General features: G+C 40.6%; 1 protein-coding gene across 4 annotated transcripts in view; it reads left to right on the top strand.

The window, feature by feature from the left end:
- The window catches only part of LAZ1 (organic solute transporter ostalpha protein (DUF300)), a 226,171-nt gene extending 214,260 nt beyond the window's left edge, over positions 1-11,911 (top strand). For all 4 annotated transcript variants that reach the window (XM_089433283.1, XM_089433282.1, XM_089433281.1 and 1 more), the window contains 2 exons: positions 11,102-11,353; positions 11,498-11,911. In XM_089433283.1, coding sequence (XP_089289409.1) covers positions 11,102-11,353; positions 11,498-11,851 — 606 coding nt within the window. In that variant the 3' untranslated portion in view covers positions 11,852-11,911. The remainder of the gene's footprint in view (positions 1-11,101; positions 11,354-11,497) is intronic.
- Positions 11,912-26,315: the final 14,404 nt, after the last annotated feature.

The raw sequence follows: 26,315 nt of genomic DNA, 5'->3' as shown, positions 1-26,315 counted from the left end.
TACAAATGTAATTTTGATCTTTGTAGTTGTCAAGAAAAAGAAATATTATTTTTATAAATTATAAGAATGAATTTCTTGCTCATTTCATAGGTCTAGGAAAGTCAAAGAGTCGAAGAGCTCTTCTTGAACATATGTGTAATCTATATGAGTCTACCTAGTGACTAGATTAGCCCTCCAAGCCAAGCACAATCCTCAGGAAGAAGACAACAAGCAAAATGATGAAGAGAACAATCATGCCGACCTTATATATATATAAATGTCATGTCGACTCATATAAGAGACACAACGATTGACTTGGTCAAGTCGGCTCAAAATGGAGATATCACCACTATATATACCTAGCTAGGGTCACCGCTGTTGAAATTTCTAAGTCTGACATGTTAGAAATCCCTACTACATTATCTGGTTTAATTTCTCCTACTTGTTTATTTCATTTACAAGTTATTTATAAATATAAATACTGAAATAAACACAAATGCAACCTTAACTCATATACAGATCAACAACTGAAATAACTAAGACAAACACACAAGGGACACCGTTTTTTTTGGACAATCATCCTCGGAAAAACCCAATGCGGGAAGACTGGTGCAGCAGATATGAGGGTTTTGTTATAATGCAGTTTCTGAATACATCTAGGGTGCCAGAGATGGCTCACCCAACAGAGAATGCCCTCGGCGGTAGTACCTCTCCTCGGAGATAGATATTTCGGCTGATCAATCACTGGATGAACGATCCTACAACAACAATGGAAGCTCCTTAGCTGGGTAGCGAAAGCTGCTCCAAGCTTCTCTGCTGCTCTGCGTCACTCTGCAAGGACTGCGTCACACTTCCCGGCTCACCAGCACTAAGTGTGCCCCACGAAAATTCTTTTGGCACTGCCTCTTGGCCTTGCGTAAGCTCTGCTAGCCTCTACGCAACTACTGAAGCCTCTGCGTCAGCTCTCAGACCCTTTGCGTCACCCATGCTGGCCTCTTCAGCCTCTGCGTAGCTCCCAGTTGCCTCTGCGTAGCCTCTCCAGGCTTTGCGTTGTCTCTCTGGCACTATCTCTGCCTCTCCGCTATGTATTCTTGGCCTCGTGCCGAACTACCCCTCGCTGCAACAGATCACTGGTTCGATTCTCTCAGCAAACCCCGCTCGAGAGAATCAAACTGACTGATCAATTGGGTGTATCTCCAACTGACCTTCAAGCCTCCTCTTATACTTTTCCTGATGAGTCTTCAACGACTGAGATTAAGTCCCTAATCAATGACTAAGATTAGATTTGGCATGATCCATGTCTTTTAGAACATTCTCACCCAGTTTTATATTAAAACCCATTAATATTTTAATTCCTATGTTTAGACTTAGGAACCCCATTAAAAATATTAATTATTTTAATATCTCTCCAACCGGGTGGAATTTCCCCAAACCATTGTTGGGGCTTGGAGATCTTATGTGCCTTAGCCTCTCCACCAATTTTCATGGCTAGATCACATCTGATGCTACCGCAAATCAACAACCGCAAAAGAGCAGAACATGAACTCGCAATTTCTCTGAGATGATTCGGTTGGGTACATGACTGCAATCCGCATTACAGGAGGGTAACAATTCAGACTCATTTGCAACTTCGGGTGAGGACAGAGACTCAAATTCTCTGTGACTTCTTGATGGTTACAGGATGGGTACAGGTCTGAGATCCTCACAGTTCAGGTGACAAAACAATGAGACAATTTCAAATGGATGCCACAGAGGTACAGTCTCGACATAGGTGTAATGAAGAAGGTCTCAGATATCTGTCTCTACATACAATCATGATCTCGACATACCTTATGAATAGTCCTCACAGTGACACACATTGTCTCGGCATAATACTCTATCAGCATACTTGACACAACCATGTTCTTGACATAATAGTCTTGATCATAATATTATCGAAGATAAGGTAAAAATGGAGAATGGTATGATGACCTCGTTGATATGGTGAAGATCTCTATGAAGATGCAGCAATGATGGTAGCAGTAATGAAGATCTCAGCAGTACAATGATGATGATCTCAGCAGTGACGAAGAAGAGGATTGGTGTCTTGGCCTTGGAGTGGCTTAGAAGTTCAAGTGTCATGGTCTTGGTACTCATCAATTGGAATCTCTATAAGAAGAATTTTGTGCAGGTTTTCCTCTCCAAGGGGGAGAGGTTTTGGCCCTGGTAGAAAGCCAAAATCTTGTGTTCTTGTCTCTTTGTTTTTGGTAACTATTTGATGAATATAAGAAGACACACTCTAATAAGAACAAGTGAAGAATGTGCTAAGAAGAAAAATTAAAATACCTCACAAGTAGTTATCATGGTAGAAGAATCACATTAACTACACTTGCCCTATATTTGATAACAATTTGTGAAGCTCTTTTACTATTTATATTGCTAGCTTAATCTTATTCTTCTTTTTATTAATGCATGTGTGTTTTCTTCATCAAACTGCTACCAAAAACATAAGAACAAGAACACAAGATGTTGGCTCTCTGCCAGGGCAAAACCTCTCTCTCTTAGAGAGGAAAACCCTTTCGTAAGAGCCTTAAAGCGCATTGTATGGGGATGGGAAATTCAATAAGAACAGGTGGCATTGACCTAATAGGAATGGTTGGATGGGCAACGCGAGGTTTCTAAGGGGAATTTCCCATATATAAGTGCTGCATCACAACGCACAGGAAATAAATTGATATACGCAACTACTGTGTAAAAATGTTGGAACCGGGTCAACCTTATCTCAAGCTCTCTTATTGAAGCTTCTTATTGATCAATGCCAAACCCTAGATGCTTGACAAGAATATCCTCCAAGCACAAGTCAAGTCCTTCCTTCTTCCGACACTTTGTTTACCGACACTTCGTTCTTCTTCCGACAACTGATGATAGATCTTGTTATGCTAGCTCTAGAAGAGATATTTCTCCTTGATCCTTAGTGAACTCTTTCACATATGAGGAGTCCTTTCTCCCTTGCCCAACCGAGCTCTTTCTTGAGATATAGTTGCAGACTTGTTATGACAGTAGTGCAACCTTATTTCTTTGCATGTGTGAGGGGATTCCTTGTGAGATTGACCTCTTCCTTCTTCGCTTGGGAGAGCTCCTTTTTCGCTTGAGTGAGAGGCCTTATAGGCCTACTTTGATTGCCCAACCAACGAGATTATATTACTGTGATAGTGCTGTAATGACCTCCGGAAGAAGCTCCTTTCTTCGCATGTGTGACTGTAATAGGCCTTAATACAACCCTATTACACTTTGGTCTTCTGCCTCGTTTCTTCGCTATCCTTGGAGACTCTTCTTTCGTCCTTCTATTACATTCGTTGCCCTTAATCTTGCCTTCTACCTTCGCCGATTTCAGAGGTGAAGAATGCTTGTCATTGGAGGAGTGGACAATCTCTATATATAGAGGTCTGTCCCTTATACCGACTTGAGGCCGACTAGTAGACTTGAGGCCAACTAGTATACTTGAGGCCGACTTGACTTTTTCACTTCAGATTTGCTTCTTTGGTGATGTCGTTGCTAGGAGAGGACTTGTGACTTTGCTTGGAGGAATATCTTTGACTCTAATACATAAATATACATGGTGTAACATGCCCTTAAGGTCTTCAACATTTTCTTTTGACTCTTTGACTCACCTATAGCACTTTAACATGTGCTAGACCTATTTCAATGAGCAAGAAACTCATTGATAAATATAACAAAAATAATATTTCTTTTCTTGAATAAATACAAATATCAAAAGTACATTTATGAAGACCGAACCTAGTTACACTTTCTTCAACACTCCCTCTTAACTAGGGAGGTATTCATAAATCATTACAAGGTGTTTGGCTATTTTTCAATCTTGAAGAATTCACATAAGAGAAACCGGATTGGCAATCCATCTGTTATAGCATCATAGTAACCAACATTGTTCATAGCAAGGCCTTGACTAACAACTCTATCTCTCATAAGATCAGAGCACAATGTTGGCGAGACCAATGGCTTGTAGACACGTTAATTATTGTCTCTCAAGGTACATACCTTCCTGGGTGTTCACTGAGTATGACCTTCTAAGACTATTCTTGTCTTAGGTTGCTAGCCCTCAAAGAATATCAGTCCTCTTGTCTACTCTTGTCTTGGATGTCCTACACATCCTCAAAGAGCATCAGATGCTAGATGATTACCCAATCCTCCCATCCTTTCTTCCCAAGCGAAGAGAAGAATTTTGTGTTTATCTCTTCCTCTTAATTGAGGAAGACATGCCCAAGTTTCATCTGACAAGGAACTTGCCCAAGGACCTTTGTAGTGTTAGAACTCCCTCTTAGCTAGGGACTTGTCCATTCATCAACAACTTCTTCTTCGTGGGTCCTTCAACTGCTTGATCTCCTTTCCTTCGATGTCATCAAGTATTTATTTGAACTTCTTCTTGATAGGGCATTGACCATCGATCACTTTCCTTCGTGATTTGTCATGTCATTGCTCCCTTCGTGGAAAGTGGCCTTCTTGATATATATCAAGTTCTCTTGTCATCTGGCTACTCCTTTATCATCTTGTCTATGCTTCAGAATACTTTTCACATGGATGCGTAGTTGTACTTGCTTGTTCCCATACTTTGATTTAGTAGCTGTTCATGACTTCGTCCTCATATTGCTTCAACATCAAATGGTGCTTTTGTTGGATGGCTTCTTCATCATGACATCTTTGTAGAGTTGAATTAGTTATCTTCACCTTACTATCTCTAAGGCCTTCATAGGTGTCAAGGGTCCTTTGATCTTTTTCTTCCTTTGTCAGAGTTGTCATGCCTTCTTTCAGGAGATGTCTTTAATGGATCTTGTCAGACAGTGATTCTTTGTGACCATGGTGTTCTTTATATGCTTGATCTCTTTCTTCTTTAGCTTCTTCTCAGATGATTAGTCAACCACCTTATACACCTTATGGGGGAGCTTTTTTATGTTGACCTTCATTGCATTGTAGTACATGCCTTCGAGCATGTCATTGGTGAAAGAGATCCTTTTACACTTGATCATGTCATAGAACTATTCCCATGACTCAATAATATATGTATATGATGACATGACTTAATCTTTGATGCATAAATACCTCATCTTGATTCTCCTTCGATCATCTTGGCTTCATTTGATTGTCCTTGGTGTGGCCCTTCTTGCTTGCATATCATCCTTTTCTTGAATCCCATGAATGAGACTCCCAATGAGACATCTGCTCTTGTTTATGAATCTTCTTTTGGAGATTTTATCAGAGGATCTTAAAGATCCTTACCATGCGAATGTTTCTTCCTCTTGATAATAGAGGCATTCTAAGGTTTTAATCATGATCAATTATTCTTTCATTGCGGATGAGGTCCTATAATAGGTATGCGCCTTTTATATGAATATCTTGAGCTATATCTACCATGTTCCTATATTCTAGAAGATATCTTTAACCATGCATTCTATTCTATTTCTACATGCTCCTATACCACTCAAAACTTTGAAATAAGACTTTAAGTAAAGAGTTTGACTTAGACATAGTAGAGATCTGGAGGATCTTCCTTCTTCTGCTTCTTGTCTTCTTCTTTCACTTCTTGAGTTACGTGAGCTTCTTCCCTCTTTCTTTTGTTGTTGTTGTCCTTCTTAAGTTTAGGACAATCCCTTTTGTAGTGTCCATATTCTTGGCATCCAATGCATTGGATTTTGGACATATCTCTATTGCTTGTTCTTCGTGGATCAAACTTGCCAAATTTTCCCTTTCTGTTGGCCATAGTAGCAAATGCTTGCTCCTTTGATCCCACATCATCCTTTGCTTTGAGTCTAGTTTCCTCTATCTTGCATAGAGACCATAGTTCACTTAGTGGGGTAGCTTCCTTCTTGGCATATATGCTTGATGTAAAGTTGCTCCAATCCTTAGGTAGAGCATTGAGTACTACAGTTGTCATTTCTCTGTTAGACATGACTTCTCCTTGCTCTTGAAGTTGATCCCTCAACTCATAGATCTTCATGAAGTAGGGAGCTATACCTTCCTTTGATATCTTCATCTTGTACAAATCATTTCATAGAGATATCACTTCTCCAGCTGTGCTTACCGAGAATAGCTCTATTAGCTTGTCATAGATTTCTTTTGATGTTTCAAATTTGGAGACATAAGGAATGAGAGAGTCCTTGATAGATTCTATTAGAATCCTTTGAGCTCTTGTCTCATCCTTATTGTACTTGGCTAAGGCTTGAGTTTGTTCCTTAGCAGGGATAGTGATATTCCCTTTGATGTGATCTAGAAGTTCATTCTCTTTGAGAAGTAAATCAGTCCTCTTTTTCCATGCAAGGAAGTTATTGGTCCCAACCAATTTGTTGCTTTCCTTGCAAAAAGACATTGATGTATATTCAGAAGGGGACATATACTTACTTGATAGAGTTTGAGATGTAGTGGACTTGCTTTCTTCTTGAAGACTTGATGGCTTGCCTTCCTTCGATCTTGATGTTCTTCAAGTTGCTTTCTCCAAATGGACTTGCTTGATGGCTTGTAGCTTGATGTAGGTACCTCTTTGATTTGCTCTTCTTGTAGGTGCCTTTATATAAGGTTTTTCTTCTTGTTTTGTAGTCTTCCTTGATGAATAGTAGATAGTAGACCTTCTTGTCCTTGATGTGATTGAGACTTCTTGGCTTGATGCTTCAACCTTGTAGATGTTCTTGAGATGTCCTTCTTAGATGAATCACCTTATGAGTGTTCTTGAGATGTCCTTTCCTTGATATGTCACCTTAGCTCTGAAATGGGTTGAATAACCAATAAGTTGGCCCATCATGGGCCTCAGTATCCCCTTATAGAAGGGAGACATCAGCATCCCCTTATAAAAGGGAGGCAAGTGGCCACAAGTGAAAATTAGTTGTAAAATTTTAACAACACCACTTAAGCTGAAAAATGGGACATAGAGATGACATTACATCCATAGATTATCACAACACCTTTTCATAATGCTAAGTTGGGGTCATCAAAAGTCATACTGCTCATGCGAAAAACCTTTACAATTGATATAGGGATTGATTTTACTAAAAAGTGTCATTGGTGATTCAAACTCATAATTTTTCAGGTAGAGGAAGGCCAACTTAAATAAGGGCTCGTGATGGGGGTGACTTTGGCCTTTGAGAAGGCCAAGCAAGAAAGTTAGTAGCATCAGTAAGAGTACCACTATCCCACTTGGGTGGAGATGGAAACAATGAAGTAATAGGATCATACTATTGAGAAGGCCAAGCAAGAAAGTTAGTAGCGTCAGTAAGAGTACAACTATCCCACTTGAGTGGAGATGCCAATAATGAAGTAGTAGGATCATCATCATCATCATCATCAACATCCAACAAGGGCAACTCTGAGTAGAATCTGTCAGCATGGAACTGGATATCATTGGTGGAGAGGCGTCACTATTGACAGAGGGCCTAAAGTTGCAAGAAGCGCTGAAACGTTTCAGAGTTTTCGAAGCAGGTATGTTTAGAGACGTCACCTTATATATATATATATATGTAACACATTTTCTTGCAAGAAGAAAGGGAAATAAGAACCATAGAAGAAGGAAAAACCAAGTCTATACTAACTCTCATAGATGATTACATGATTGTCAAGTTTTGGTCGAGTTTCGGGTATGTGTATGGCCTGAAACGCCAGGCTAGAAGTTTCGTGCAACACATGATTATCACTATGCTGCACATTTGGAGAGAACTTATCACTAGGTTCCTCATTAGGAGAGGGCTTATCACTAGTTTGCTCATCTGAAGAAGGATCATCATTGGATTGCACATCGAAAGAGGGTTTATCACTAGATTGTTCATCATCAATAGGATGCATATCCTCATTAGACGAGTGAAAATTGGAAGAAGCCTTTGGAAAGGGAGAGGGATCTGATGAACATGTAGTCCTATAAGTCCCTAGAGATTGTGGAAGAGGAGCTCAAATAAGAGGTGGGTCAATACTTGATGAAGAGGTGGAAAGATCCACTACAACCAGCTGGTAGTCATCAACAAGTATCTCAGTTAGAGAAGAGGCATGTTCCGTAAATACATGCTGCTAATCATCATTGGAACCATCATTGGGAAGATTTGGTGAAATAGATCTTGAGACTTGGACCGTGAGGAAAAGGCTCATGAAAGATAGCTTCATAATTCTCAGTCATTTGGAGAGTAGTGGGGTCATAGAGATGATACCCTTGAAAGGGCTCACTGTAGCTGACCATAGTTTGGTGAGGAGTACACTAGACATGTGATATATCATTCTGTCCATGAGGTGGGTGGATCCATGCATCTGATCCAAAAATCTTGAAATGTGAAATAGAGGGTTTTTCCCATGTAAGTGCTTATAAGTAGTCATATTAGAAACTGCAAAAGTAGGTGTGCATTTGATGGTAAATGCCACACAAACAACTGCTTCTCCCTAAAAATGAAGCTTTATGTTTGAAGAGTAAAGCATACAGTGGGCCATTTCTGTGGTAGCCCTATTCTTTCTTTAACCCATACCATTCTGTTGAGGAGTATAGGGGATAATCTTTTGCCAATAGATGCCATGAGAGTGTGGAAACTGTTGGGAAGTATTACCAAAATATTCACCTCCCCTATCAAACTGAAGGCACTTGATGTGTTCTGCTTACATTGTTCTTCAACAAGAGATTTGAATTCTCAGAATTTGCAAATACCTCATCTTTCGAATTAATAGTGTAGACCCATAGAATTGAATAATAATCATCACTAGGAACAAGGAAGGCCCCTATCTAGGTGGATATAGGTCATGTGCCTCAAGGATCCATGGTTGGTGTGACCGAGATGAAAGTGTCATAGCTTACTGCCATCATTTGCATTGGCCACCATTGCAACAAACTTGTCTAAAGTAAGAGGTGTAGAAGACTTCCCCAACTTATACATGCATTTAGATTCGTCTCAATAGCCAGTAGTAACAACTTTGAACATTTCGTTTGTGTCTTTAACAACCCATATGCCTGGCCAAAATTCCACCTCTTTATATGTGTGAGTAATGCAGTAGATAGAGAGAAAGTTTGGCCCCACTGTAGGAACTTGGAGAACATCTTTGTACTGTGCACTATCAATTTGAACCATACCAAAACCAGATACTGGGGGAGATGAGGCATCACCAGTAGCTGCCTGCTTATCTTTATGCTGATCACTATATAATCTTAGAGGAGGTGTTACTGCTTCGTCATGTGTCCAGTAGCCCCAGAACTGCAATCCATTCTTGAGTAGAAGTTGAGGACCATAGAGCAATGTGCGCAGCAAAATGTGCAAAGTTACCAGCCTCATCTTCAAAGAAGGCATTATTTCCATCTGTTTGTGGAGCATATCTTTAGAGCATATTGGCCCTGTTCTTTTAGAAAATTTGGAAGTGCTCCTTTGATACTCATGCATACATGAAGACTCATTGAAGAGGTAGTAGCCCTAGAGTGGGCATGCTATTGGGAATAAAAGTTATTCCAAGTTCATTAAGGTGAGTTGGTGCTGGATGAGGTTAGAAAACACATCTTCCAAAGTGGGGAAAGAAGGGGTTGGAATAAAAAGAGGAACACTACAATAAATGGTAGAGATTTTTTTGAATGTAGGAGACATATTATAATGAATAAGACTGATATAATTAGTGTTTACTATTGCCACCTGATGTCAGCTTTAGGTTCTTGAACGTGGCAATGTTCCCTTCAGACAGTAGCAAAATCTGCTAACTTGAGAAAGAAAAGTAGAACACGTAGCTTAGTGGGATTAGAGAATAACTAACTAGTAGAGCACGTAGCCTTCCTTCTTAGAGCATAAGAGAGGGACATATAAAGACTAACTTCTCCCCAACCGAAGGGAGGCACCATCTAAGCCTTATTAGTAGATAGAATAGATTCCAGGTCCGGAAAGACAGGCCATCTTCATCAAACATACCAGATCACCTCTGTCATCAGTTGCAGCTGCAAGTGGTTTCTCCAAATAGATTCCTAGGCCTTTGCTATGAATAGATTCCATAGCCTTATTAGTAGATAGAATAGATTCCAGGTCCGGAAAGACAGGCCATCTTCATCAAACATACCAGATCACCTCATCAGTTGGAGCTGCAAGTGGTTTCTCCAACTAGATCCCTAGGCCTTTGCTATGAAGAAGGGCTGTCATCTGGCCCTTGAATGATAATTCACCTGTTAAAAGAGGGAAAGAGCCATTTTCCATCCATGGATGGCATGTTGCCAGCACAGTTCTTCAGCAAAATTCGGCCGAAACAAGGAGAAAAAGGAGTGTGCTGGTGAAAGAAAGGTAAAATAATCCAAAAAACAGTGTGCTGTCCCAAAAAAGAGTGTTGTAAACCCTATTTCATGTCTGAAATAGCCCGAAGGGGCTGAAAACCCCTTTATTTCAGGGTTGAAACAACCTTAAAAACTGCTGGATACAGGAAGAAAAATCCACACTAGCTTTGATACCATGTTGAATTCATAAGATAGTGGATTTATAGTGAATTCTCCAGTCAGACCATAATCCAACCATAACAGAAAGAGCAGAAATGTAAAAGCACTATAATGATGAACTTAAGAGAGGCAAAGTCATATCATAGTGCACTTGAGCAAAATGTCGACCACCATAACACGTGTTGAGAAAAATTTTTAGAAGTGCCCTTGGGATTTTATCAACTAACCACATGAATAAGTGAGATGATACAAATGAGTAGCGTATATGTGTATTTATACACATACTCTAGGGTTAGAGTGCTAGCCCCAAGAGGGTGACTAGGCCTTTCTAGTCAGACACAGCAAAAATACAATAAATGAATTGAGTGTCCAGTAAGTCGGTCCATTAAAGGCCTCAATACCCCAGTAGAAGGTAGGCACATGGTCACATAAAGATTAGCCATAAAGTCTCAACAACAAATTTCTCCCTCCACCTTTACAGAACCACATGTTTCCTTTTTTATGTTCTTATTGCTTGTTAATTTTTAATTTGAATCTATATTTTGTGAGATTACTAAGAAACTTCCGAGTAACTTATCATTCTAAGATAAGATGATTTTGCATCTGTTTTGTGAATGCATTTAGTGCAGAGACGGAAATGTTTGCCATTGAAATTTATATTGTATGATTCTGCAATTTGACGCATTCATCAAATTTCTTTCAGCACAGATGGGCGTTGCTGCTATTGTTCACCTCTATGTTTTTCCTGCGAGACCATATGAACTGATGGGAGACAGGTGTATTGGAAGTGTTGCTGTCATGGCAGACTATGCCTCTATCGACTCACCTTTAGATCCCGAAGAGGTAAAAGATAGTGAACGCCCAACAAAGATGCGGCTTCCTCAGCCAGACATTGAGGAAGGAGGGGGAATGACATTTAGAGAGAGTGTCCGCGATGTGGTGTTTGGAGGTGGTGAATATGTAAGTTGAACATGATTATTAGGATTGTTATTTTTGAATTGTCACACAAGATTATGTTTTGTAGTATTAAGGCCATGCTCTTCAAGAAGTTGAAAGTAGTACTTTCTAATCTAGTTTCATATATAATCATAACTGTGTTTGCAGATTGTCAAAGATGTGAAATTTACAGTCTCACATGCAGTAGAACCTGTTGAAAAAGGTTTTACACGGATTAATGAAAGATTTCATCAAATCCACCAAAATATAAAACGTCACGAGAAAGAGAGAAGGCATACAAAGGATGACAGTTATGTTTCTTCGTCAAATTCAGTCAACAGAGTAATTCGTGGAATAGATGATCCACTGTTGACGGGGAGCATCAGTGACAGTGGGATAGGCAGAAGCAAGAAACACAGAAGTTCTTCCGGGAATGTAAGCGCTGACAGTGGGGGAGAAAGTAGTGAACAAGGACATGGTCGGTATGAAATACATGGCAGGCGATGGATTTCAAGGGATTAAAGCATCTCAATGGATATTTACTATTGGACTGTAGTAACTTTATCCATCAGTTTTTGAACACATCTGTTGCTCGACAGTCATCTGTAATTGTAAGCGATACAGGTATTGTACAACTAGAAAAGGATTTACCCAGGTGTTTTAGCCTCATAAGTTTTGAGAACTTGTCCAGGAGGAGCTTCTTTTCTTATTTAATGTATCGGAGTATGATTTGATACATTCCAGCTGCTAGTCTGAAGTGTCATCATAAATTTTCAATCATCGGAACTTTATCTATAGAAGAGGTGCCATATGAGAATTCCATGGGGGTGAATTAAGAGGGAAATATTTTCACTACATTTTACCACTGTGCTATATTCCTTGTGGAGTGAAGTGGTGCATCTCCCTCAGGCTATGCAATCCGAGTAATCGTGCCAGCAGGCCTTACTGTGCCATTTACTCTTCAATTTTTATTTCCTTGATGTGTGTAGCCAAGATGGGTCGTTTTGTTTGTAATGACAGATTCTTGATTTATGGCAGGAACAAGGGTGAAATAAATATAGCACACCAAGCAAGGCCAGCTTTTTCTGTAATGGCAGATCACTGTGGAATATAGTTATGTTCTTGCAATTTTGACTCGGTAATTTCTGACGAGACGATATTATTCAAACTGTTGTTTATTTTTGTGAACGACTTATGCTTGAAAAATTCAACTCTTCTTTGAGGTACAAAAGGAAAAGACTCACATTGATGTGAAAGAAAAATGTCCAGGGGAAGGAAAAACTAATTAATACAAGAAAGACATCGTGCTCCAAAGCCTCTCATCTTGGCTGTCTCACTTTACTAAGCAAACGATTTAAAAAAATACTATTTCTTTCTCATGCATTATAAGGCTCAGATCCCTTATACATTATCAGCGAAGATTTCCGGCAACTTATTAGAATTTAACAGTTGTGATCCTTTATAATTTAGCGGAACAGTCTCCCGTGTTCCATTCATCCAAGGTCTCATATTGGAATGGTGGCATTTATTATGATGCGCATGCGTCACTGCTGATAATCTTATATGTGAGAGCTGTATATATAAAAACTGGCCTTTATTATTCTGCTTTTTCGTGGGAGAAATGGTCATTTTCCCTTCAAAGTTTGAGGTTTAAGAGTTCAAGCTTTATGACGCCATTTTCAGTCCAAGCTGATGGTTATTATTGTTTAGAACCAGTTCTGATTTTGTTTCCTGGTGTGCTTGGTATCAACTATGGTTGATATCAAGGAATTAGAAATAGACACGATAAAGTTGCTGCAAAGATTGCAAAAGAAGCATATAAAGAAACACAAATAATTAATACAATGTGCTTGGCATAACAATTTGTGGGTTTCATTTCACTCGTTTAAGATATCCTAGACAGCCAAATTAATTTGTGTGAAACAAATGAGTCTATTTTGATAATTCAGCTTGAAACAGAAGAAAAGCAAATACAGATTAATAGGAAGATTGAAATAGAAGATACCAAATGCAAATTATAGGAGGATTGCTAATTACGTTGTCTAACAAATTTTAAAATAATAATGTTGGTCATAGTCAAACAATAATCCATACTTAGTATGACGACTGAAAGCATAATATGTAACATGAGTTTTTCTTACGCAAGGCTTTTTTAACAAATTTACCTTCTTCCGTGGAGGTGTTAGTAGATCTGTAACTACCAACAACTTACGTTAGATTGATAATTTTGACTAAGTTACAGGGGTTTGCGGATATGGGTATGGTTGCTTGCGCAGAGTTTCCACTTTCAAAATTATAATTTGGTGGGATCTAGGGAAGAATGACATACAAAGACACATAATGTGCGTATCAAACATAAAAACATAAATGATCGCATCTAACAGGTTTAAAATTTTATGAAAACTCGATGGATTTGTGAATCACACTTAATCATTGACTCGACACTCTGGATTTGTGTGAATCACACTTGCTCATTGACTCGACTCTTTCTCTCTCTTTCGACACCATATATATTCGAATCCATCTTAAAATAGGATTTTTGAGCATTAAATTATTCATTCCCCGGGAATTTAAAATCACTGCCCAGTGGGTTGCTATCACTGTGATCATTTCTTTCTGATGTGATTACATGTGCTTCAACTCGATGTTATTTAATAATAACAAGATAAACACGTCATATGCAATTTTTAGTAGATATTTTGATGTTTCTTTATTGAGGAAGTGAAAATTATTTTCGTTCTTCAATACTTCATCATAGCATGCTGCCTATGTGAACGCTGAATTTTGCATATCTTACTAAAGCATTAGCACGTTGTGCATTGTTTCTGAAGTGCTTCTCTTGATGCCAAAGCATTGAAGGGTTGGTCCTAGAGTAGGAAAGCTATTTGGATCTAATTGTTTTAACAAATAAGACAGCAGCTTTGCAAAGTTCAAGATTAAACTATCCACACTTTAATGGTTGAAATCACAAAGCCAATAGTGACTACCTAGTCGAAGTTTATGGAAGAGATAAACACCAATCTAACCATAAAAAGATGGTTGTTGACGAGACTTTTGGTATGAGTCTTACTTTTGGCAGATCGGTATAATAGTGATAGGGGAAAATAACCTACTTTATCAGGGAAAGTGCGGAAGATATAAATTAAACTAGGTTGTTGGAGAGATAAAACTAAAAGAACTAAGTTTGATCGAGTTGGAGCTTGAGGAGAGCTTTTGATCCAAGTTCAAGGTAAACAAAATCTCTTCTCGGCAAAATTTTAGATGTAACTCATTTAAACAAAATATAAACCTTTTTATGTATTGATGATTCAATGAAAAAGGAAGTACATGAAAACTAGATCAAACCAATACAAGTAAATATGGGTGGCAAAATGAGAAGATTATGTTACATGAGAAAAATATTACATCAATATATTGATACCTTCCTATGATGCAAGGGTTCCAGATATGTTTTCCTTGGGAATTGTTCTTATTAAAGCTCTTTTCTGTCCAAATTCTCTCCTTTGGTCTTTAAGAACTTACACGTAATGTGTCTCAAATGTTATGCGATTAGAAAGAAATGAGGCAAGTGGTACTATCCTTTAAATGAGAAGAAACGAGAAGCACAATGAGAGCATAAGTTTGACCCAATGTTTCACCCTAGAATTATATAAAAATGGCCCTCTTATAGGCTTAATGTTCCTTTAATGATTGATCTATGGGATTGATTTGAAAAAAACTTTGCTTCTAGTGGCAAGATCTAGGGTTACTGGTGCAGTTCGAGTGTGGCACAAGCCACAGGGGGAGCAACACTTTTGTTATAGGGGACAACAAATCTACTTCCCCAACTCTTCCGAGTTCAAACACGAGATTTGCAAAAAACTCTTTTCAACGATCGAGTCAAGCAGATGAGTTGAATAAATAGGCAATTGGTAAGACCAAATCATAAATGCAGAACAATGAGACTCAATTCCAACATTGAAACCTAGGTTGTTGCTTGCAAAAGGCAGTTTTTGATCCAAAATACAAAGTCAAGCCTAGCAAATTCAAGGAATAAATTCAATACATGCAAGATCATGCTCTTATCGAGAAATTGACGGGGCCATGGCCCAATGAGAAAGCCCTAATCTAGTGGATCTAGCACAAATGGAAGCCGAAAGATCAAATAAATCTCGAACTATGAGCAAAAGAGTTATCCATGGCTATCTTTGCCAACCTTGAGGACAAATCAAGGGTCTTTCAAAATGGGCCATACTTTTTTAACTTGACACACATGTATCTCCAATTTTGGATAGAGCATTTTGGTCTGGAAAAGGAAGACTTCAATGTAGTGCTAATATGGATCTCGTTATTTTCCCTTTTGAGGGGATTTTGGGAGGAGGAGATGTTGGAAGGAATTGGAAATGCCCTAGAAGATTTTGTGAAAATTTGAGAAGCCACAAAACAAGGCAAATATATCTACTATGCTATGATATGCATATACATGAATATATCAAAACCTCTACTAGAATCAATCAACATCTCTTACCATGATTTGGCAAGGAAGTAATCCTTGGCTTATGAGCATATCCCTTTTAAGGTATCGAAGATGTTGAGTAGGGTCACCTATATCACAATTTCCTGCGCATCGTAGCTTCCTCTATAGCCACTCCACAAACAAACAAGGATTCAAAGGGTTTCGAAAAACCCCTAGCTTGAAGGTGCAATCAGAGAGCCCCAAAAACCAATGATAATGACTCTTTGGCAGACATGGAAGATCCCCTATGTTAGGAATTGCAACATTCAATGTAGCTCGAGCACCTAGACCATTCTTCAAAGTAGAAGAAACATTGCTGGTTTCCAAGGCCATTCAAAATCCAAAAGCAAATCTAACGTGAAAGAAAGATTTTGAAGAACATGCCATTTAGGAAATAATAATGATAGAACCAAAGGGAACACAAGAAAGAGAAGTAGTGGAGGACATGGACCTAGATGCATTGGTCTTGCCTGGAATGGTTGAAGCTTGAAAGGTAAGGATCCCCAATCGATCCCAAAACACTAGGTGCAGATGCTACACAAAGAATTCCTCAAATCTAGGCTACAAATTGTTAAATTTTACGTATGTTCTATGCTTAGAGCAATTTATTTCAATTTTCATAGTTAGCTCAATATCTTTTCCAGATTAGTAATCATATCAGCATTAAAGTAAACTGCAAATAGAACATAAACATAAATCGTAGAAGACAAGCCAAGACAAGAGGACACAAGATGCGGCACTAGCCAGGGACAAACCCCAATGTGGGGAAACCCTTGATCAATTCTTCTTATATGTTCTTCAATAGTTCAGCAGAGAGAGAGAGAGATAGTACGTTTACAACATAAGTCAACACTTTGACTTATCTAGATAAGAGCATAGATCATCTCTAAGAAGATGATACATGAGATCAGTTGAAGACATGCTGCTTCAACTAATTCTCCAAGGTGACTCCTTCATCTATTGTTGTGCTGCATTTCGTCATCACGCTGCACCTCACCGCGCTGCACCATGCTGCACCCATCATCACTATGCTGCATCTCATCACGCTTCATTAATCATGACTGTACCCATCACTATACTACATTATGTGCCATTGTTGCACCATGTTGCCATCCTGACCTTTGTGTTCGCTGCACCTTGCTTGCTTGTTGTCCTTAGCATGCTTGTTGTTGCATGCTAGTTGGTCCTTGCATGCTTGGTGTATTTGCTGCTAAGTACCATACAATTGTCCCAATGTTAGTTAGCTGTCCCTTGCATGCTGTTCTCCTTCGGAGACAGATGCTCAGAGTCTTTCGGCAGTCCCGACAGTTTTGGTAGTTCCGACTGTTCCTAGCAGTTATGGCAGTTCCGGTTGTTCCCGACAGTTCTGGCAGTCCCAACAGTTCTAGCTTTTAAGTATGGGGGATTTTCGCAGTGCATTATATTAGATATCATTTTTGGGATTCAACTGCGTTAAGTAAGTCATTCAAAGTATGACCATTTCCATGAGAGGTAGTCGTAAAGTGACTAATTTCTAGCTTTTTCGGCAGTTCTGGCTTTTCCAGCAGTTCCGACAGTTTAGGCTTTTCCAGCTTTTCTGGCTGTTCCAGTTTTTCTGACATTTCCGGCTTTTCTAGCGGTTCCGTCTTTCCTGACAGTTCCGGCTTTTCTGGCAGTTCCGATTTTTCTGGCAGTTCCATCTTTTTTGGTAGTTCTGACTTTTCTGACTTTTCCAGCAGTTCCAACTTTTCCGATAGTTCCGGCTTTTCCGACAGTTTCGGCTTTCTGCGCTCTGGATTAGGGCAACGTTATTCCTTAGGATCTCTCCTCCTAAAACCCAAAGACAAGTAGAGAGAGGAAGAGATCCCAAGTGTGTTGAAATGACTTGAAGGCCACCTCTATTTATATTAAAACGTTGAGCACATGTGGGGTTTATTTGGTTGCTGTCTGACCTTGACGAATTGTCTTATAACACAAATAAATTCATAACTCCATGAATACTTATCAGAATCGGATGATCTTTAGATCAATCCTACACCTCTCGATGAGAGGGATCCAAGTAAAATATCAGCTGCCATAAATAAGATGAACCACATGGAGTTTGGCCCTAGTTGCCAATTTTAACACTCCCTCTCAACTAGGGAGAACTCCATCCGTTGATCCATATGTCCGACTGTACTATCTCTGCCATCAGTGCCCTGCACTCTATGCTTTGCTTTGATTTTTTGAGCTCTGCTCTGCTCTGATTCGCTGAGCTCTGCTCTGCTCTGCTTTGCTTTGCTCTACTGAACCATGAAGAAGAAGAATTGATCGAGAATGTCTCATACCATTCTCTACTGACCCGAAGTCAGTTTCATCTGAAGAGAGTGTGTCACATCACTCTTACTGACCCAAATTCAGTTTTATTGATCCCAGATCAATATCACAAGAGAGTGTCTCAAACCAATCAAACTGATCCTAGATCAGTTTCACAAGAGTGTCTCAAACCACTCATACTGATCCCAGATCAATTTCATTGATCCTAGATCAATGTCACAAGAGGGTGTCTCAAACCACTCATACTGATCCCAGATCAGTTTCATTGATCTCAGATCAATGTCACAAGAGAGTGTCTCAAACCACTCATACTGATCCCAGATCAGTGTCATTGATCCCAGAGAAATGGAGGTCATCCTAGCATAGGGAGTACGGTAGATACAACGATGCGTCCATCGATGGTACTGCTATGGTCCCTATCCTCATTTCCCTGCTCATTGATCAGATGAGAAGTACTTCCCATGAGGTCCCAGACTACATGGGTAGGATGCCTCGACAGGAGAACTAATCATCCTGTCCACAGGAGAACGAATCATCCTGTCAGTGGATGCCATGGAGAACTAATCATCCTGGCCCACAGTTCCCACAGGAGAACTAATCATTTCGGCCCATAGCAGAACTAATCATCCTGTTCCACAGTCGCCATGGAGAACAAATCATCCTGGTCCACAGGAGAACTAATCATCCTGTTCCATAGTCGCCACGGAGAACAAATCATCCTGGCCCACAGGAGAACTAATCATCCTGTTCCACAGTTGCCACGGGAGAACTAATCATTTTCGACCCATAGGAGAACTAATCATCCTGTTTCACAGTTGCTACAGGAGAACTAATCATCCCAGCCCACAGAAGAACTAATCATCTTGTTCATAGCGCACCACCAGGGGAGGGTGAGTCGCCCTGTGGTCGTATGTTGCTCTAGTAAGTACCCCAAGCCCCCCAGAGTTCCCAGAGCTCAATGCATGCAACATGCAGGACCCTTATAAGAAGGTCTCTCAACGACTCTAAGTCGTTCGGGAAAGTCACAGATTTGACCTTTCCTCGGGGCTTTGACAAAATGTCTGCGCCTTGTACATCAGTGTCAATGCGATGGAACCTCCTCGCTCATCGACTTACCATATCACAGATAAGGTAGTGTCTGATGTCTATCTGCTGGAGCAATCATTGAATACGAGATTCCTCAATCATCGGATCCCCCCTCTGGCTGTCATAGAGAATCATAGTGGTATTCATCATGTGTACAAATAGCTCACTTAAGAGCTTTTGCAACCATGCAGTGTCACACGAGATCATACTCGTAGCTATGTATTCGGTCTCGGCGGTGCTTATAGGAACTGACTTTTGCTTCCTGCTTATCCATGATAGCGAAGCAGAATCCAAAGAGAACCAACACTGAGAAGTGCTCTAGTGATCCTCCACACTGCCTGCTTAGTCAGCATTCGAATAATCATGCAGTTTCATATTTCTGGCAGTGTATCTCAATCCATGAGAGATTGTGCCCCGAAGATATCTTAGAAGATTCTTGGCACTAATCTAGTGATGCTCAACCAAATACGAGCTCACCATGCTAACTGCAAAACATATGTCCGGACGGAATTTCACCAAGAACATCAACGCGAATGAGTTTATGAAACTCAGAGGCATTTCCCAAATCTGGTCCGACATCACTACCATATAACTTCTGAAAGTTAAGATCCTCAAGGTAGTCACAGGCTTGCAATTTATCATTCCACATCCGGAATCCAACTCCCTCTTACTTCTGCAAATGAGAGGGTCTGCACCTGTTAGAAATAGGACGTCCTCATAAGGTGACGGTATGAGAGGTCTATCATCCACAACCTTCGGGTAAAGGTTTGGATCGGTTTCACTCCTAGTGAATCTCAACTTCATCAGACAACTATCAATCCTCTCATACTACGCCCGAGGTGTTTTGCTTCAAGGCATAGAGGGCTTTCTTCCACCTGTATACATGAGATTCCCGATCATGAATCTCAAACTCCTCGGGTTGTTCCAAACCTGTGGACCTGCTGCATGAGGGGAATGGTTCCCTTATAAGATTTTCCTTTGGTACATCTCAGACATGTACCTTCATGCTCTACTTGAATTTAGACATCCCTATCACCATTTGACTCACATTAGGTAGGGTCCCATAGGTAGACCTCCGGTGTTATAGATGTGATATATCAATTGACATGATCCCCAATGGACCATCCTGCAACTTGATACAAATTGCCAACCTTGAACCCATTAGAAAAAACATCTTTGAAAATTATATTTTTTAACACGTACCTTTCTATCGATGAATGCCACCCTGTAACCTTTGACTTCCATTGCTGAAATGGACACCATGTTCTTCTTGCGATCAGGTACATAAAAGAGATTCTGTAAATGAATCAAGTTACCCTTATTCAATTGAGAGTTAACATTCCCTACACCCTTTCCGGGATAGGTGGCATCGACTCCAAGTATAATCCCATGATTGTTTCCATCTCTACCAAATTAGAGAGTGCACCCATCTACCCGATGAAGTGCCTTGAAGCACTACAATCTATAAGCCAGATTCCCAAAGAATCTAAAGGAGAGGGCCAATACAAGATAACGCTTCTTTATCTTATCAGAAACAACATTTGATTCTTCATACCTGGGGTTCCTTGCATTCTATGAAGAGTCGACAATTTCCTTGATGACTTGCATTACCTGTCATTCGTTTGATCATTGAAGATGTCCTTGGAATGATTGTTATCATAATCAAGTGATGTGTCTCTGCCATTCAGACACTCCTTCGCATAATGGCCGAACTTATTGTAACCAAGGCATTTGCCTTTCCTTCCACCCTTAGATCTGGTCTTCCCAATAAAGTGATCTTTAGGTAGGCCATCAGAAACTTTTCCTGCGCTATTCTGATAACATTCTCTGCTTCGACTTCACCCTTGGTGAATTCGAAGAAGGATGAGGAATCCATTGATCCTTTTGTCCTTTCCCAACTGTCTTCGGTGATTGCTCCTTCACTCTTGTTTGGGCATTGTATTCACCTCAGCTCCGATACCATGTTAAATTTTACGTATGTTCTATGCTTAGAGCAATTTATTTCAATTTTCACAGTTAGCTCAATATCTTTTCCAGATTAGTAATCACATCAACATTAAAGTAAATTGCAGATAGAACATAAACATAAATCGCAGAAGACAAGCCAAGACAAGAGGACACAAAATGTGGCGCTAGTCAGGGACAAACCCCAATGTGGGGAAACCCTTGATCAATTCTTCTATATGTTTTTTAATAGTTCAACAAAGAGAGAGAGAGAGATAGTACATTTACGACAGAAGTCAACACTTTGACTTATCTAGATAAGAGCATAGATCATCTTTAAGAAGATGATACATGTGATTAGTTGAAGACATGTTGTTTCAACTAATTCTCCAAGGTGACTCCTTCACCTATCATTGTGCTGCATTTCGTCATCATGCTGCACCTCACTATGCTAGAACTGTTGGGAACTATCGGAATAGGCGGGAATGTTGATGCAAAGGGCATAAGCCGAAACTGCCAGGAACAGCCGAAATTGTCGGAATTGCCGGGAACAACCGAAACTGCCAGAACTACCAGGAACTGTTGGAACAGCCAGAGCATCTGTCTCCGAAGGAGAGCAGCATGCAAGGGACAACTAACTAACATTGGGATAGTTGTATGGTACTTAGCAGCAAATACATCAAGCATGCAATGTTACAGCCAACATGCAAGGGACAACTAGCATGCAACAACAAGCATGCAAAGGACAACAAGCATGCTAGGGACAACAAGCAAGCAAGATGCAGTCAACACATAGGTCAGTATGGCAACATGGTGTAGCAATGGCACATAATGCAGTACAATGATGGGTACAATCATGATTAATGAAGCATGATGAGATGCAACATAGTGATGATGGGTGCAGCGTGGTGCAACGTGGTGAGGTGCAGCATGATGTCGAAATACAACATAGCGATAGGTGAAGGAGTCACCTTGGAGAATCAGTTGAAGCAACATGTCTTCCACTGATCTCATGTATCATCTTCTTAGAGATGATCTCTGCTCTTATCTAGATAAGTTAAAGTGTTGAATTCTGTTGTAAACGTACTATCTCTAACTCTCTCTCTGCTGAACTATTGAAGAACATATAAGACGAATTGATCAAGGGTTTTTCCCCACATTGGGGTTTGTCCCTAGCTAGCGCCACATCTTGTGTCCTCTTGTCTTGGCTTGTCTTCTGCGATTTATGTTTATGTTCTATCTGCAGTTTACTTTAATGCTGATGTGATTGCTAATTTGGAAAAGATATTGAGCTAACTATGAAAATTGAAATAAATTGCTCTAAGCATAGAACATACCTAAAATTAATAGTATCAGAGCTGAGGTGAAGACAATGCCCAAGAAAGAGTGAAGGAGCAATCACCGAAGACAGTTGGGAAAGAAGAAAAAAGGATCAATGGATTCCTCATCCCTCTTCAAATTCACCAAGGGTGAAGTCGAAGCAGAGAATATTATTAGAATAACATAACAGAAGTTTTTGATGGCCTACCTAAAGATCACTTCAATGGGAAGCCTGAATCTAAGGTTGGAAGGAAAGGCAGATAGTTTGTCCATTATGCGAAGGAGTGTCCGAATGACAGAGACAAATCTCTTGATGAAGATAACAATCATTCCAGGGACATCTTCAATGATCAGAGGAATGACAGGTAATGTAGGTCATCAAGGAAACGACCGACTCTTCAGAGAAAGCAAGGAACCCCACATATGAAGAATCAAATGTTGTTTTTGATAAGATAAAGAAGCGTTATCTTGTATTGGCCCTCTCCTTTAGATTCTTTAGGAATCTGGCTTATTGATTGTAGTGCTTCAAGGCACTTCATCGGATAGTAGGGTGTAATCTCTAATTTGGTAGAGATGGAAACAATCGTGGGATTGTACTTGGAGCCGATGCCACCTATCCCGAAAAGGGTGTAGGGAATGTTACCCCTCAATTGAATGAGGGTAACTCGATTCATTTACAGAATCTCTTTTATGTACCTGATTGCAAGAAGAACCTGGTGTCCATTTCGGTAATGGAAGTCAAAGGTTACAGGGTGGAACTCATCGATGGAAAGGTACGTGTTTGAAAATAGAATTTTCAAAGATGTTTTTGAGTTCAGGGTTGTATCAAGTTGCAGGAAGTCCACTGGGGACCATGTCCATTGACACATAGCACCGGAGGTCTATGAGTCAGATGGTGACATGGATGCCTGAATTCAAAAAGAGCATGAAAGTACATGTCTGAGATGTACTGAAGGAAAATCTTACAAGGGGACCATTCCCCTCATTTAGCAGGTCCACAGGTTTGGAACAACCCGAGGGGTTTGAGATTCATGATCAGGAATCTCACGTATGCAGGTGGAAGAAAGTCCTCTATGGCTTGAAGCAAAATTCCTCGGGTGTAGTATCAGAGGATTGATAGCTGTTAGACGAAGCTGAGATTCACTAAGAGTGAAGCCGATCCAAACCGTTGTTTGAAGGTTGTGGATGATAAACCTCTCATACCAGCGCCTTTTGAGGATGACCTATTTCAAATAGGGGAAAACCCTCTCACTTGTAGAAGTAAGAGGGAGTTGGAATCCGGATGTGGAATGGTAAACTGCAAGCCCATGACTACCTCGAGGATCTTAACTTTAAGAAATTATATGGTGATGATGCCAGACCCGATTTGGGAAATGCCTTTGAGTTCCATAAACTCATTTGCATTAATGTTCTTGGTGAGCTTCCGTCCGGACATATGTTTTGCAATTAGCATGGTGAGCTCATATTTGGTTGAGCCTCACTGGAATGGTGCTAAGAATCTCCTGAGATATCTTCGGGGCACAATATCTCATGGATTGGGATACACTGTCGGAAATATGAAGCTGCATGATTATTCAAACGCTGATTGGGCAGGTAGTGTGGAGGATCACTAGAGCACTTCTCAGCGCTGGTTCTATTTGGGTTCTGCTTCGATATCATGGATGAGTAGGAAGCAGAAGTCAGTTGCTATAAGCACCGCCGAGACCAAATACATAGCTACGAGTATGATCTTGTATGACGCTGCCTAGTTGTTGAAGCTCTTCAGTGAGCTGTTTGTACACATGATGAATACCACTGTGATTCTCTGTGACAACCAGAGGGGGGATTCGATTATTGAGGAATCTCGTATTCGATGATTGCTTCAGCAGATAGACATCAGACACTGCCTTATCTGGGATATGGTAAGTCGATGAGCGAGGAGGCTTCATCACATTGAGACTGATGTATAGGTCGCAGACATTTTGTCAAAGCCCCGGGGAAAGGTCAAATCTGTGGCTTTCCTGAACGACTTAGAGTCGTTGAGAGACCTTCATATAAGGGCCCTGCATGTTGCATGCATTGAGCTTTGGGAACTCTGGGGGGCTTGGGGTACTTACTGGAGCAACATATGACCACAGGGCGACTCACCCTCCCTTGGTGGTGTGCTATGAACAGGATGATTAGTATTCCAATGGGCCGGGATGATTAGTTCTCCCATGGCAACTGTGAAACATGATGATTAGTTCTCCGATGGGCTAGGGTGATTAGTTCCCCTGTGGCAACTGCGAAACAAGATGATTAGTTCTCCTGTGGGTCGGGGTGATTAGTTCTCCTGTGGGTCGGGGTGATTAGTTCTCCTGTGGAAACTGTGGAACAAGATGATTAGTTCTCTTGTGGGCCAGGATGATTAGTTTTCTTGTGGGTCGGGATGATTAGTTCTCCCATGGCAACTGTGAAACAAGATGATTAGTTCTCCCGTGGGCTAGGATGATTAGTTCTCTCGTAGAAACTATGGAACAGGATGATTAGTTCTCCTGTGGGTCGGGATGATTAGTTCTCCCGTCGCAACTGTGAAACAGGATGATTAGTTTTCCCGTGGAGAATGTGGGGCAGGATGATTCGTTCTCGTGCGGACAAGATGATTAGTTCTCTTGTCGAGGCATCCTACCCATGCAGTCTGGGACTCATGGGAAGTACCTCTCATTTGATCAATGAGCAGGGAAATGGGGTTAGGGACCATAGTAGTACGATCGATGGACACATCATTGTATCTACCATACTCCCTATGCTAGGATGACCTCCATTGATCTGGGATCAGTATGAGTGGTTTGAGACACTCTCTTGTGATATTGATATGGGATCAATAAAACTGACTTCAGGTCAGTAAGAGCGATGTGACACTCTCTTAGATGAAACTGACTTCGGGTCAGTAGAGAATGGTATGAGACATTCTTGATCAATTCTTCTTCTTCATGGTTCAGTAGAGCAGAGTAGAGCAAAGCAGAACTCAACGGAGTAGAGCAATGTAGGGCACTGATGGTAGAGATAGTACAGTTAGACATATGGATCAGCGGATGGAGTTCTCCCTAGTTGAGAGGGAGTGTTAAAATTGGCAACTAGGGCCAAGTTCCATGTGGGTCATCTTATTAATGGAAGTTGATATTTTTCTTGGATCCCTCTCATCAAGAGGTGTAGGATTGATCTAAATATCATCCGATTCCGATAAGTATTCATGGAGATATGAATTTATTTGTGTTATGAGACAATTCGTCAAGGTTGGCCGGCAACCAAATAAACCCTAGTTGTGCTCAAAGTTTTAGTATAAATAGAGGTGTCCTTCAAGTCATTTCAACACACTTGGGATCTCTTCCTCTCTACTTGTCTTTGGGTTTTAGTAGGAGGAGAGATCCTAAGGGATAACATTGCACTAAAAGGGAAAAAGCTGGAACTGCCAGGAAAAACTGGAAAAGCTGGAACTGCCAGCAATAGTTGGATTTTCCAGAACAGCTGGGAATTGTAGGAACTACCGGGATAGCCGGAACTGCCGGGAATAGCCGGAATTGTCAGAACTTCTGGGAATAGCCGGAACTGCCGGGAATAACCGGAATTACAGGAGCAGCCGGGGACACTGATGTAGAGGGTAGAAGCCGGAACTGTCGGGAACTGCTGGAACTGTCGAGAAAAGCCGGGAATAGCCAGAATTGTCAGAACTATCGGAATTGACGGGAACTGCTGGAACAGGGGGGAAAGCTGACGCAGAGGGCAGAAGTCGGAATTTCCAAGAACAATCGGAATTGCCGGAACTGCTGGAATTGCCACAACTGCCGGAACTGCCGGGAACAGTGGAAATTGCCAGAACAGCCGGAA

This window comes from Pinus tabuliformis, chromosome 5_1 (genome assembly GCF_031772625.1).
Source record: "Pinus tabuliformis cultivar Carrire ecotype Pingquan chromosome 5_1, CPIR1, whole genome shotgun sequence".
In the NCBI taxonomy this organism is placed as follows: Eukaryota; Viridiplantae; Streptophyta; class Pinopsida; order Pinales; family Pinaceae; genus Pinus; species Pinus tabuliformis.
The sequence above is the reverse complement of the archived record's forward strand: the minus strand, read 5'-3'. Positions and strand labels throughout refer to the sequence as shown.